At 42.7% G+C, this 13,280-nt stretch overlaps 1 protein-coding gene across 7 annotated transcripts in view; it reads left to right on the top strand.

Annotated features, from left to right (window-relative positions):
* The window catches only part of PHACTR3 (phosphatase and actin regulator 3), a 160,423-nt gene that overhangs the window by 78,374 nt on the left and 68,769 nt on the right, over positions 1-13,280 (top strand). For all 7 annotated transcript variants that reach the window (XM_073309199.1, XM_073309198.1, XM_073309201.1 and 4 more), the window contains 2 exons: positions 7,210-7,371; positions 10,512-10,589. In XM_073309199.1, coding sequence (XP_073165300.1) covers positions 7,210-7,371; positions 10,512-10,589 — 240 coding nt within the window. The remainder of the gene's footprint in view (positions 1-7,209; positions 7,372-10,511; positions 10,590-13,280) is intronic.

Genomic DNA, 13,280 nt, shown 5'->3' with positions numbered 1-13,280 from the left:
CCACCAGCTGGCTCTCCCCCAGCCAAGCACAGTCCTCACCCCACACCCAGACCACTTCCCAGCATTCCCTGCCCCCTACAGGTCATTCCCACTGGTTGGGAAGCAACTCCTCTTATAATTGTACTACTGCTGTCATATGACTCTTGAACACCCGATTCGTGCACCATTCCTAGTCAGCTGTGGACATTAACCCTTTACAGGCCCAGTTTGCTCTGAGACGGGATCCTCCTTAGCATTATTTTTAGTTCGACACTGAGACTTCAGTGCTGATAAAGAGGACCCTACCAGTAACAATGGAAAGCTATGTCTGTATCAGAAGCCTAGGGTCATTAAAATTCTTCCCACAGTGTCTTTGGCCCAAGGGTCAGCTCATTTCAGAGGGAACCTCCTCTTCCATTTTTAACTCTGTGGCTGAGGTGCAAACACAGATGCAACAACAATAAAGGAGAGAGACCCCAGAGCTGCATTACAAACCGATTCATCAGAAAGCAGAGCATGCCTTGCCTCACAAATTTGCCTGCAGTTTTTGTCTGTTGCGTTATTTTTCAACTGTTTTCAGGATGCATATTTTCAGGGGTTCCTCTTGCAGTGATGCAGAGATTTGTTCAGGCATGACTCCACTTATCATTAATGGAAGTTACCTAAATGCCCAACAAGTTGACAGACTCTAGACCCCTGGGCAATTGCATAAACTCCACAGGGTGACTTCCCTGTGGCCACTTTGAATATTCACAAGAGTACTTTCAAGGGCTCTTACAGCTCCTCTCTGCAGCAAGGCTGGCATATCTCAGCTCTGGTTCCTGATGTGCCTACTGGCCATACAGATTCCACACTGTGAATTACAGCAGTTGCTGTAATCAGCAGTCTGGACATCAAACTATAGTCTCTTTGGCTCAATAGGAAAAATCCAAAAATGTAAGAGCCAACCTGCAGAACCCAGACACTCTCACAACTTAGTTAACACCTGAAACAATAAAAATCTGCAGGATGTCTATGTTGAGAAATAGCCAGTCCTTACCCTCTCTAAGTGGAGATGTCCAGCTGCTCTGCTTGGGGGACATCTCACCAGGAAATCCCACAGGATTGTGGATGGGCAGGAATAAGAGTTTATTTGCTTCAACCCCAGCCAACAAGATTTTAAATGACAAAGGAATAAGACAAGGGGGGACCTACTCTATTGGATCTGATTTGCAGAGGTGCTGAGCACCTCCAACACCAGCTGAAGTCAAGCGGAACTGCAAAGCACCTCTGGAATATCAGGCCCCAGCGAAAACAACGAGGAGTCCTTGTGGCACCTTAGAGACTAACAAATGTATTTGGGCAAAAGCTTTTGTGGGCTAGAACCCACTTCATCAGATGCATGGACTCCTTGTAGTTTTTGCTGATACAGAATAACACAGCTATCACTCTGAAACCAGGCCCCAGTAGTTCTCTCTTAATTCAACTAACGTAATTGTTCTGATCTGATCTCCCATTAGAAGCTTTTTTCTTCAAAATGGTTTTCTCCCCTCTTGCCTGGTTTATTCTGTGACACCACTGGTCACAGAATCCCTTCCCTGGCTTTGAGTTGACATATCCTGGATCTTGGACTGCTGCCACTGACGACTGAACGACTCAATCTCTACTGTACTTAACAAAGCACCAATCGCCATTGCACCTTCCTCTGAAGTATTTGGAACAGACCACTTGCCGTGACAGGATACTGGCCTGAGATGACTATTGGCCCGATCTAGTCTGAAAATGTCTATTTTCCTCACAAGCACACTCACTATGTACCACACATATATAAAGGATAAATGACAGTGAAAGGTGTGAAAGTTTACTGATGGGATAACCATCGAACAGTCCAAGCAGCAACTGTGTTCATTTTAAACCATTCTGGGTTGTGGTACCTTCATTAACAGAGTTCTGGAAATCAAATTGTAACAGCCTTCTCCAGTCCATGTTTCTGGTGCAAGTGTATCATTTCCAGAATCCAGAAGCACCACTGTTGGGACCATTACTTCTGGGAGTGGTGTCAAAGGGCCATGTGCTGGCCACAGAGAAGCTGCCAGATGTCTCTAGGTGGAGGGTTGCAGATTTGACTGTCTTGCCCAGTTGTGACTTGCAGAACAGCAACCAGCCCCACTTGTGTTAAGTCCCTGCTATGAGCTAAGCTTGTGCTTACATGCCCTTGTGTAAAGGTTCTCTCATGTCCTTCCACGCTGGAATGCTCTTCAAGCTGTTGCTCATGGTCACCTTTCCTGATGATGAAAATCTGATTTGGCTTCCAGTTGTTTACATTTCCTGTGCATCTTTTACATAAGCATGCAGACCAGCCCCAGGCAATCAGACTCAAAAAAAGAGAAATAACCACATTATATTTAACATAATTAAAATATTAACTGCAGATCCAAAAATGTGCTGAATGCTTCAGAAAATGGTTGGAGAGTTGGCAAGCCCGGGCAGCTTGCTGGCTGCAGGATCTGGCTGATATTTAGATGTGCGTGCCACTTCAGTAGTCGCTGCAGCATGTGGGAACTGCTTACATTCTGTGCAGTAGTCTTCTTATCTCCCAAATAGCCAACCCACAAAAAAGAAAAAAAGGATTTGAGTAAAGATGAACTCTGAGGGGTTTCACATGGTTCTTATTGCCAGGAAGACCATTCCCTTGATATGACTTCAGGACATCTGTCTTACATTGTTTCCATTTTTATTTTTCTCCTTCTCAGTCGGACGGTGCAAAACCTGAGAACTGCATACAGTAAGAAAATATTAGGCAATTAAATCAGTTTCCTTAGAACTGTATGTGCCTTGTTACAAATTTTTATATCAATAAAGTTAGAAGACATACCAAAGTCTGCAGTGGAGGATTGGTCTTACCCGCCCTAAAATTAGTCTTCCCTTTCCAGCCTTCATCGTCTGTGTCCATATTTCAGGGAGTTTTAAATTAAATTTAAAGGACTAAATCTTGAGTCTGGATAAGCAGGACCTGAGGGAAGATGCCACCTTTATACCCCCCATTCCTGGTGGACAGGCAGGCTCCAGTGCAACCCCAGCATAATTTTGAGCAGTCTCAAGGCTGCTCTAAATTATGTCAGCTGGAATGGCCTCCTAGGGGCTGCTACATTTTCCCATAAAAGAAAATAAACAATGGAGTTAACTCTCTGCCCTCCCTGCATTGTCAAAGTTTCCTCAAATCCAAGGCAAAGTCAAGCTCACAGTACAGACTTCCCTGTCTCAGTTTGTTCTTCTCTTGCTCCTGTTGCTCATCAGTCCTCATCTCCTGCCCTTTTTTGGATCAAGCTCTCCAATTCCATTTCACTACTGCACCTTTGCTTTTGCCAGTGCCAGCTGTTTTTTGACAGCAGCCCTCTATATAACTATTGTCTATAACTTTGCTTTTACTTCCCCTCACTAAGCATACTTATTTCTTCTAATTATTCTTCAAAATTAAAATGAACTGAAACTCACCCCATGTGCTGAGCTAAGAACCAGACAATAAGACATAGTTATCAAGTTAACTCAATTCAATACCCTTTGGAGACCTCAAGGTGGTAGAGTGGATGCCACATTACCCCATCCAAGCTTAACACTTTGTCAAACATAGAACACCTCTTCTTTTCCTTCCTTGCTAGACCCACCTCCTGCTTCTTCATTAGAGAAATATAAGTGGGGTCTGAACACTGGAACTGTTCCTTCTGGCTACCATTAATTAAAATGCCCAAGAGTAACAGGCAAGAGTAAATAGGGACATTGCAAATAACTTTGGAGGAACACCATCAACTGCACAACTCCTAATAGCTACTGGTGCCCCTTTCTGACAGTCTTTGTAAACTCCTCTGCTGTCGGCTTTGAAGACAATCCCAGGGGAGTAAGTAAACTTTGCTAGAGATGCACCGAATTTGGGATGAGGTTTATTTCCTAGGCATGCCTTGATTTCCTGGTTTCAGACAAAGATGCTACAGTGATGTTAAGCTAGAGTTGGTCAGTGAAACATGTGAGCAATGCTTAAACTACTTTGCAGATGTCTAAATCCTGAATGAAATGTAGTGGGGTGAGCAACCTGTCAAGACATCCTCTAAAATCAGCTGGCTCATCTAATCACCACTTACATGTTTGAAAAACTCCCAGGACAATTGGAATTGCTTAAGCAGCGGTGCATAAGAATGTAGGCAAGCACAGGGATAGCTTCTTGGAGATTGCCCTGACCCCCACAGTAGCTTCCATTCTACCACTGGGGATCTGATTTGCAGCCTTAGGCATGAGAGAGACTAATTTCATAAATGTTCACGTTCCCATTACAATGGCTGTCACGAGGAAGGACGAAATGCCATTTTCTGCTGCATCTGTTATAGCTTTAAAATAATCATAATAGCAGATCTACGGTGTGTCATTTTCTGTTATCATTGCTGTCTCAATAATAAGGAAAAGTTGCAATGCCTCACAGTTTCATTTTCAGCATACTTCTTATTTTCAAATATATAATTGGGAAAAAAAAACACAGCCCAAGAGATTCCTGCATTCTAGTGGCAGTTAAAAGGTTGCCATTCTGCAGTTCCCCTCAGGTGCTATGCCCCATTGCTGTTTCCTGGTCTTCATTCAGCATATACTTCCAGACTGAAATTCACAAAGTCTATCTTTTCTAGACAACATAAGAATGGCCATACTGGGTCAGACCAAAGGTCCATCCAGTCCAGTATCCTGTCTTCCGACAGTGGCCAGTGCCAGGTGCCCCAGAAAGAATGAACAGAACACGTAATCATCAAGTGATCCATTCCCTGTTGCATCCATTGTTCAGTTCTGCTAACTAATGTGACAAAGTATTTAACTTTTCTCTGTTTAATAGTTCATCAGTAATATCAATATTTAATACCAATATTTTCTAAATTAAATGAAAGGAGAATGACTTCTTCCCCCCACTGTGTTTAATATTTTTTTCAAAATTATTTCCTGTTTTCTTGGAAATCCCCACCTTTACACTAAGATTTATGTATTTGCACCCTGTCAATTTAAAAAAAACCAACCCATTAAAATACCATATTTAGTTTTCTTCTCCACTATTCACAAAACAAATTATTGTCATTTTAGTTTCCAGAGGCCAATGGCTCAGAAATGTTTATATACTCATTGCTCCACACTGCTCATTTAAATTGTAATGGATTGTTGAAAAAGATATGCAAATTGTTTTATAATTTTCACTCTCATGACATGGCTGGGTGATGGACAGAAGCATCACTCTTGGGAATTAGTGTATGGGTGTCCAAAAACACATCTCAACAGTGTCATCAATATCCTTGTTTATGGAGCTGTGCTATCTTTCATGGTAATGGCTGGCAGAAGCCTGTCATTATTCAGTCTTTATTGTTCCATGCGAAGCTTGGCTATAAACAAAATGAACAGTCATGTGAAGACAAAATATTGAAAATGTCTGAACCAGTTGTCCACCTGAAGCATTACCTGTGTGCTTCTGTGGTTTTGCTGGATGAAATGCCTTCGAATTTTCCCATCTTCCCCAATTTCCTTAAGGAACATATCAGTGTAATAGCTGTTTGTGGTTTTGCTTAAGTACTACATACCAAACAATCTATCCTCATACATAAATTCTGAGCCAGTTCATAGAAATAGATGTGTTCTATAGTAGTTATGTGATGACAGTTCATTTTCAGGAGACTATTTTATTAATTAATTATTACTATTATTATTATTTGCATTAGCATTGCACCTAGGAGCCCCACCCATTGTGCTAGGCGCTGTACAAACGCAGAGCACAAAGACAGTCCCTCCCTGTGGTTTGAGCACAGAATTGGGAACCAGGAAGTCCCCTCCTGGGAGCTCATCCTAGCTATGTCACTAACTTCCTCTCTGACTTTCAGCAAGCCTCTTAGACTTAAATATTCCAAAATGGCCAATAGTTTTAGGTGCTTAACTTGACACCACGTGGGCCTCATTCACACAAAAGTGCTGCATACTAGCATGCCTGCTGAAGTCATTAGGGGCTGCAGCTGCTCAGCACCTGTGAAAGTCAGTCCCAAGGTGTCTCACGTTGGGCACCCAAAAATCAGTGGTCACTTGTACAAATATCTCTTTTCACCTTTCTGTGCCTCGATTTCCACACTGGTAGAATGAAACTAATACTCACCTACCACACAGGCGTGGCGTAAATTAATCAGTTTTTATAAACCACTTTAAAGCTGGAAAGAGCTGTGTAAGTGTTAGGTGTTGCTGCAGCAGTTATTATTACTGTCTACCGGCCTCGAGTACATATGTGGCCTTCATTACACTAGCATTTGAGCACTTATTCCACACAATACCCCACGTGAGGTAGAGAAGTGCGATCATCTCCAGAGGTAACAAGCACAGAGAGACAGTTACTTGCCCAATGTCACACTGGAAACGTGACAGAGCAGGGAACTGAACCTCCGTCTCGTATGTTACGGGCTAGTGACCCCACCCCGGGCCATCCTTACTAACTCAGCCTGTGACTAGCAATTCTTGTGGGTTGTTAGCACAAGGCTCCTTCCTTTCATTTCACTTCCAGTTTGATCCCTTCATAGGCCAAGGCAGAAAGTGAGCTCCCAAGTCCAACATTACATTTAAAGCTACAACGTCCCCCTCTCTCACACAGGGCCACATTCATCTGGTGCTTTTGTTGGAGTAAGAGTCTGGCAGAGGATTCTCTCATTGAGGAAGCATGAGATAGTCTGTTGTGGAGGGAATGGGAGTTACAAAGCCAACACCTCCCTTGGGCTGGGGGAAGGCTGTAGGGAATCATGCCAAAAAGTGAGCATCACTGGTCAAGATGGGAGCATGGTCAGGGCAGACTGGGAATGCACAAATTCTCCTCCACCAGAGCTCAAACTCCATGGACCTAGCCCCCAATGGACTCCTTGAGGGAGGCTGCAATAGAGTCACTCAGATACCAGGTGCTTGGAGTCAGTGGTGATGAGTGAGATACAAAGCCAAGAAAGGTCCCCCCGGCAGTACAAAAAGCCTTGCCGGCACATACCTCCCTGCTCAGCATCCATGGATCTAGTCCCTCTACTTTAAGGGCTCCAATGACTTCATTTCCCTGTCTTGCACTACATTGCTTGGTGACGAAACCGAATGCTCTTTTAGCTGGAATAACCACCATACTTTCCCCGCCCCCGCCGCCTTACTAAGCCTCTTCTGAAATACTTGGTCTTATTTTCTTTTAACAAGCAGCTTTGTTCTGTTTTTGCCTCTCAGATGAGATGGAGCAGTCCCCTGCAATGCATTCTGAATATCTGGTCTCAGGGATTAGAACGCCGCCTGTGAGAAGGAACAGCAAGCTGGCAACATTGGGCAGGATCTTCAAACCATGGAAGTGGAGGAAAAAGAAAAACGAAAAACTAAAGCAAACGTCAGCAGGTATGGGATGAGCAACAGCTTGATTCAGTGCAAGGCAAAGTCCACCCTGTGAAGAAAAATGAGCAGAGTTTGCCGAAGTAGGGCAGGTTATTGATGAGCTGTTTCTAAATGGAAGTGTAAGAATCTGGCCTGTCATAGATTTCAGACATTTTAAGGTCAGAAGGAACCATTATGATTTGACCTCTTGGCCACAAAATTTTAAAGACCAGGATTTCTACCAATCCAGTCAGCAAAGAGCAAAATCTAAAGCTCGATTTATCAGGTTGTCCGCCGTCTCACCTCCCCATTTTTGCTCTTCACTGCTCTTTGTAAGGGATGAAGATGCCGCAGCATTATCTGGGGCTTCTAATTTAAAGGCCAGACTGTGATACCTTATGTTGAATAGTACCTTAGATATGAATAGTGCCATTGAAGTCAGAGGACCACTCGTGGAGTAAGGTGCTACTGAAAATGAGGGAGGGTATCAAAGTCTAGCCCTTCTGGTAAAGCCGAGTGTAGGAGGGATTTCATTACTATTCCTTCCAATCTACTTAAAATCCCAAGAAAGGCTAAAAGAACATTCCATGACTACTTGGAATTAGCTCCTCATCCATGTGTCTCAAAGTAATTACCAGCTGAGGGGCTCTTAGTGGCCTTTGTGAAAGAAGTCAATGGTATCAATCCAGGTCTTAGTGGGGACCTTAGGATGGGTGTCTACAGTGCCAAAAAAGAAAAAGAAAAAAAAGAAGCCACAACTTCATAACTGATCCCTGTGTTGGCACTTAGCAGAGAGGTGATGGACTGACATGAATTCAGGTATTTCCAAGAGATACATTCTCCAGGTCAGGGTTAATGCACATCAGAGGGACAGTGTAAGGCAGCTTGCACTGCAATAGCTCTGTGGCTATATGGTGGTGCTAATCTGGCCCCTTGCATTCAGAATAAAAACAAGAATACTAGGTCAGATACTGAGAAAAATGGATGAATCAGATAAATTACTTAACAAAAATATTAAAATGCATTAAATAATGACTCTAAGTAATAGAATATGACCAGCTCTACTTCCTATAGCTTAGTGACATCTCCCAAAGCTTCCCATATAAATAGTAGCCATACACCACATAATTGAGGTTTCTGGTTGCTGGTGGTGATTTTTTCAATTTTCTAAACATGTATTTTTGTACATGTATATTGTATTTAATCTTATTTTTAAATTCTTGGTTTTGGGCAGGGAATTTTTATTAGGAACTCTAAACATAGCATATTATTCAACTGTATTAGTCACCAGTGACAGATATAATGGAAAATGAATGTTATGATCAGAAAACACAGTTATTCTGTTTCAGCCAAAGCAAAACACCCAGAGCATCTTTTGACCCAGACACCCTTAGTTTATTACCAACAGGGCATAGGAATTAATCCTAGCAATTCTTGATACAACTAATTCAGTAAATTCAGTGGCAGTCAAACTACTACAGGGTGTCTTCTCTGTACCGTGCAAACTTAAATGAAGTTTGCAGTCATCATTTCACTCCTCAGGAACTTTCTCTGCATGAGAACAGTTGCTAGAAACAGGACTCCATATATTGTTCTGACTTTTTGAGGAGGTCACGCTAACATTATGGAAAACGACAAGAGGGAGCTACTCTGACTGGTAGGGCTGGACTCTTAACCAGAACACTCTACAGAATGTAGACATTCCTTCCTGAAAGTGTCAGCCACTGTGTTAAAGATGTGCCCAGCAGACCACAGTGTGAGGGAGAGCGTCTGCGCTCTTGAATCTCTGAAGACACCCCCAGAGTACAGCACTCAGAAACAAGAGTCACTTGTCTTTTCCTGAGATTCTAAGGAGTGACTCCTTGTACCTGTGCATGGGCTGATGCAAACTGACTGGGCACATGGGTGCTCTGTGGGGATCATGTAAGAAGGAACACACTCTGCAGGGCTGCTCTATACGTGCTACTGCACCATCGAGAGTATAGTACCTACCACATGATGTACATCCCTGCTCCTTGGTAGCAATGACTGCTGCATCTTGGTAGCCTTGAATCCACTTGCCAGCCTTTGACTCATCCTCTGACATACCTTTCTACTCTAAGACATGGGGAGCCTCTTCTCTGTGGACTTGGGAGCATGAATCCCTGGTGTGAAATGTTGCACACTCCCCGTGTGGGCTCCCAGCATCTCTCTTCCCACACTGTGCATAGCAGAACCATTCTAGTTCCATTGCATGAGGGCTCTACTTCTTCTTGCCCCTGACCATGGAAGCTAGAGTGCTATCAGGAGAGAGAACACAGTGATATTGCCACCATTCTCAACACCATGCAGCTGCATTTCTCTGGTGGTTTGATAACTCACAGGGTTTCCTTTTCTAGATTTAAATCAGATTCACTCTTCTCTTAAACTTGGCAAATTCCTCTGATACACAGAAGGGGTTCATTCACAGAATGGAAGGTAGTTAGAGATGTAAGAAAAAGGAAGAGAGAGATTGGAAACCCCCTTTTTTCATTCTGTGAATGGAATTAGCTGGTGATTTACTAGACAAATTCCTACGCAAGGAGGACACATAAAGGCCTAGCCTTGTGGATGAAGATCAAGCAGGTGCAATAATATATTCAACAAATAATACAAAATACATGGTTTAAGAGAGGCACACATTGGTTAGTGGGCAAGAAAGACTGGTGGGGATGGTTTCATTGTCTTCCCCCTGCAAATCAGTCACACACATTAACTTTTTTTTTCTACTGCCTTGTACAGAGAGGTCTGAATCCAAACCAGGACCTGAACATCTCCTGAACTTGGGGAAAGTTTAGACTGAAAACCAGATAGCTGGGACCTATGTGTAATGGGTCCAATCAAAGACCCAGTCTGCAACACCCTTGAACTTTGGATCTGGATATGAACATGATTGTTCAGACCCCTTTTGGAAACTTTGATCTTTTCAGTATCCTGCACCTTGGCTAGCATTACTACCACTGGTCTAGCAATGAAAACACACTGAACTGGCCTCTAAAACTCCAACTGTGTAGTCCTCCTCTGGTCAGCTCACTACGTGTGGGACTAGAGAACCCACCTGTTGCAGCTTTCATATTGAGTTGTCTTATGTGTCTACTTCCATCCATTGTTTGCTGATTTTCTATGTTATACTATCATTTTTGCAGTGTTAGAGAAGAAGATTACTGCAAGGCCAGGTCGGGATGAACTCATTAAGAAAGGTCTTCTGGAGATGATGGAACAAGGCAAGTAAAACCTATCTTTGTTTTTTATTGTTGTCCTTCACATGAGGGCTGGAAACACATGACAGCAAGAAATGATAAGAACCCACAGTCGGGAAAAAAAACAAAAAAACGTGACTAGTTTGATCATTGGATCAGTTTCATACCTGGAGTCACTCAACATATCCAGTTGGTTTATGGTGTAACTCCATCTTGGGTGTCATTCCACTCTCAGGAGATTTACACAGGACATGAATTCAACCATATTTTTTGCAACTGCCATAAACCCTTCTACTCAGATTGCCAAGAAACTCAGTAAAGCTTATGTGAACTCAGCTATACAGAAGTATTCAGTAATGAAGCTAGCAAGTACAATCCATGAATTCAGATCTCATAGAATGATATTAATCCGTATTTTCTGCTGTCTTTCTGGTAAACCAAGTTTAGTACAAGGTGTCTTCTAATTACATGAGTTCTTCATTCCTACAGAAGAGAGAGGCATTTAGTACTGTTATTTTTAAAAGCTTACCTGAATACATAACAAGTGTGAAGCAATGACTGAATGCAAGATTATAACTTGCCATACATATGCAGGAAGGTTTGTGATTCTGTATGTTACTCGTCTAAGGCCCCCAAACAGATGCTTCTAAATGAACAAAAGACCTGTTCCTGAAAGAGTTTAGCATTCTTCCAGGTTTGGTGTGTTCCCAGCATCACAGACCCAACTTCTGACAGCCATTTTTTTTTCTAAAGATAGCTTTAAAAAAAAAAAAAAGCCTTTCCCCCTTGAGGCTGAGAACTTTGTAACAGATGGTGTTATGAGGGAAGAGGGGCCGGCTGAGTCAGTCCAATTGGAGAGGTGGAATATTTTATTGAAACTAATAGGAGCAATAATTATATTGCCTCATTTAAAACAAAATTCCAAATCTATAAATAACCCTCATAATGACACTTGATGAGGCAATGATGGAGAGTAACTGAACAGAAAGTGAGCATTTTAAACAGAGAAGCCTGTCATAACTGCAGAAAAGCTATGTGTATGTATCTTAAGTACAAGCTATAAACCTACATGGCCAACTTATTTTAAAATAGAAGTTTTTCATATTTTTGGCTGTTAAATATGATGAGTTTTTCATTGAACTCTTTTGCTCTTTATTCTAGACCAATATTTGGTCTGGTAGCATATTGGTACTACTAGATAGATAAAGCTAAGTCTGAGAGCTTCTCTACATGGTGCTTTACGGGGCTCCGGTTTCTAAAGCACACTAACATATTGCGCATTAATTGTTCCATGTAGACTCCACAGGGTGTGCACGAAAGATTCCCTAGCGCGCTTTCATATAGTATGTTAAAGTGCAGCAGCACAATTGACCAATTAACGTGCAACACGTTAGTGCACTTTCAAAATTACACTCCTGTGCAGCGCACTACCCCACCGCATAACCAAGCCCTGAGAAATGTATGTGGACACACACACACACACACACGTCGTGTGTGTGTGTCTATCTAGTAGACTTCTCAGGACTTGTCTCCATGGTTTTCAGTGATCTCTGAATTTGAAGACACGGGTAGTTATGGGTTTTTAAGAGAGCAGTACAGACAAGTGATATAGAGCACATCAAAGCCAATTTTAGCAGTAGGATTGGATCAGCTTGTCACTTGTCACTGAGACCTGGTTGAATAGGGGCTATGTATTAAAACAATTTTAGCAAAAAACAGATAAGCCTAGTTTAATAAACAGCGACCAATGGGAATAGGGTTTTTAAAAGGTCAGTTGGAAATGGACTGGCTGGGTATTTCCCCCCCCCCCCATACACTCCCCCTTTTTTAAAAAAAAAACTTCTCTATGTTACAGTTACATGGAGTCTATAAAACCATCAGGCAAATTTACAATGCCACACAGGTGTCTAGACAGGAGTGTGTGAGTTATGGGCAACCAAAGGACAATATAATATGCTCCATGTTATTTCCTTCCAAAGACAATGGATGTTTTGAATCTCAGAGGCTATTTTATGGCTTTATTAACATATTCAGTTTATTAACTGCTGTTAAAAATTGACCAGAATCTCTTTTAATAACTGATGAGAAGCCTACTCAGACGACGATAATGCTGTGGCAGCGGCATTCTAATCTTTTCAGAGTCAATCCTTTTTTTAATGGACACTCACAGCAATAAACTGCAATTGTCAGAGCAGCAGCATTGTGCTGAGCACACCACAATAAATGTCTAAATCCCTTGTTTCTCTTTTGGACTCTGCTCTCCTGCTGAGCATCTGGGGAGGGATTCATGAAGGTATTTAGGTGCCTATCTCCACACCCCGGTACCTGCTGACATCGGTAAAATAATCCAACAGTGAGAGATGGAGATCAAGTCTGAGAAACCTGCTAACCCGCCGTCACCGCTTTACAGCAGCAGGGACACACTCCATCCGTACAGGGTGCCCCTCTGCTAACTCACATACTGCACTACACCAGGCTGCAGAAACTGAGCAGCATCCCTAACAGGGCCATTCGGGCCAGCTCTGGGTAAGGTCCGGCGCAGGAGCTGCTTCAATGCAAGAGCAGCCCAGGGAGGAACTATCCATCAGAGCCTCTACCTGCCTTGCTCTGCAGACAGGTGGTAAGTTACCACCTGCCTTCTCAAAGTGAAGTTTACTGTCGTCCTACTTCTGGCCACGGCCAAAGCCCACTTACGCTTAGCAGGGAATAGCCAGC

This window comes from Lepidochelys kempii, chromosome 13 (assembly GCF_965140265.1).
Source record: "Lepidochelys kempii isolate rLepKem1 chromosome 13, rLepKem1.hap2, whole genome shotgun sequence".
Lineage (NCBI taxonomy): Eukaryota > Metazoa > Chordata > Testudines > Cheloniidae > Lepidochelys > Lepidochelys kempii.
Note: the sequence above shows the minus strand (reverse complement) of the source record. Positions and strands in the feature narration are given on the sequence as shown.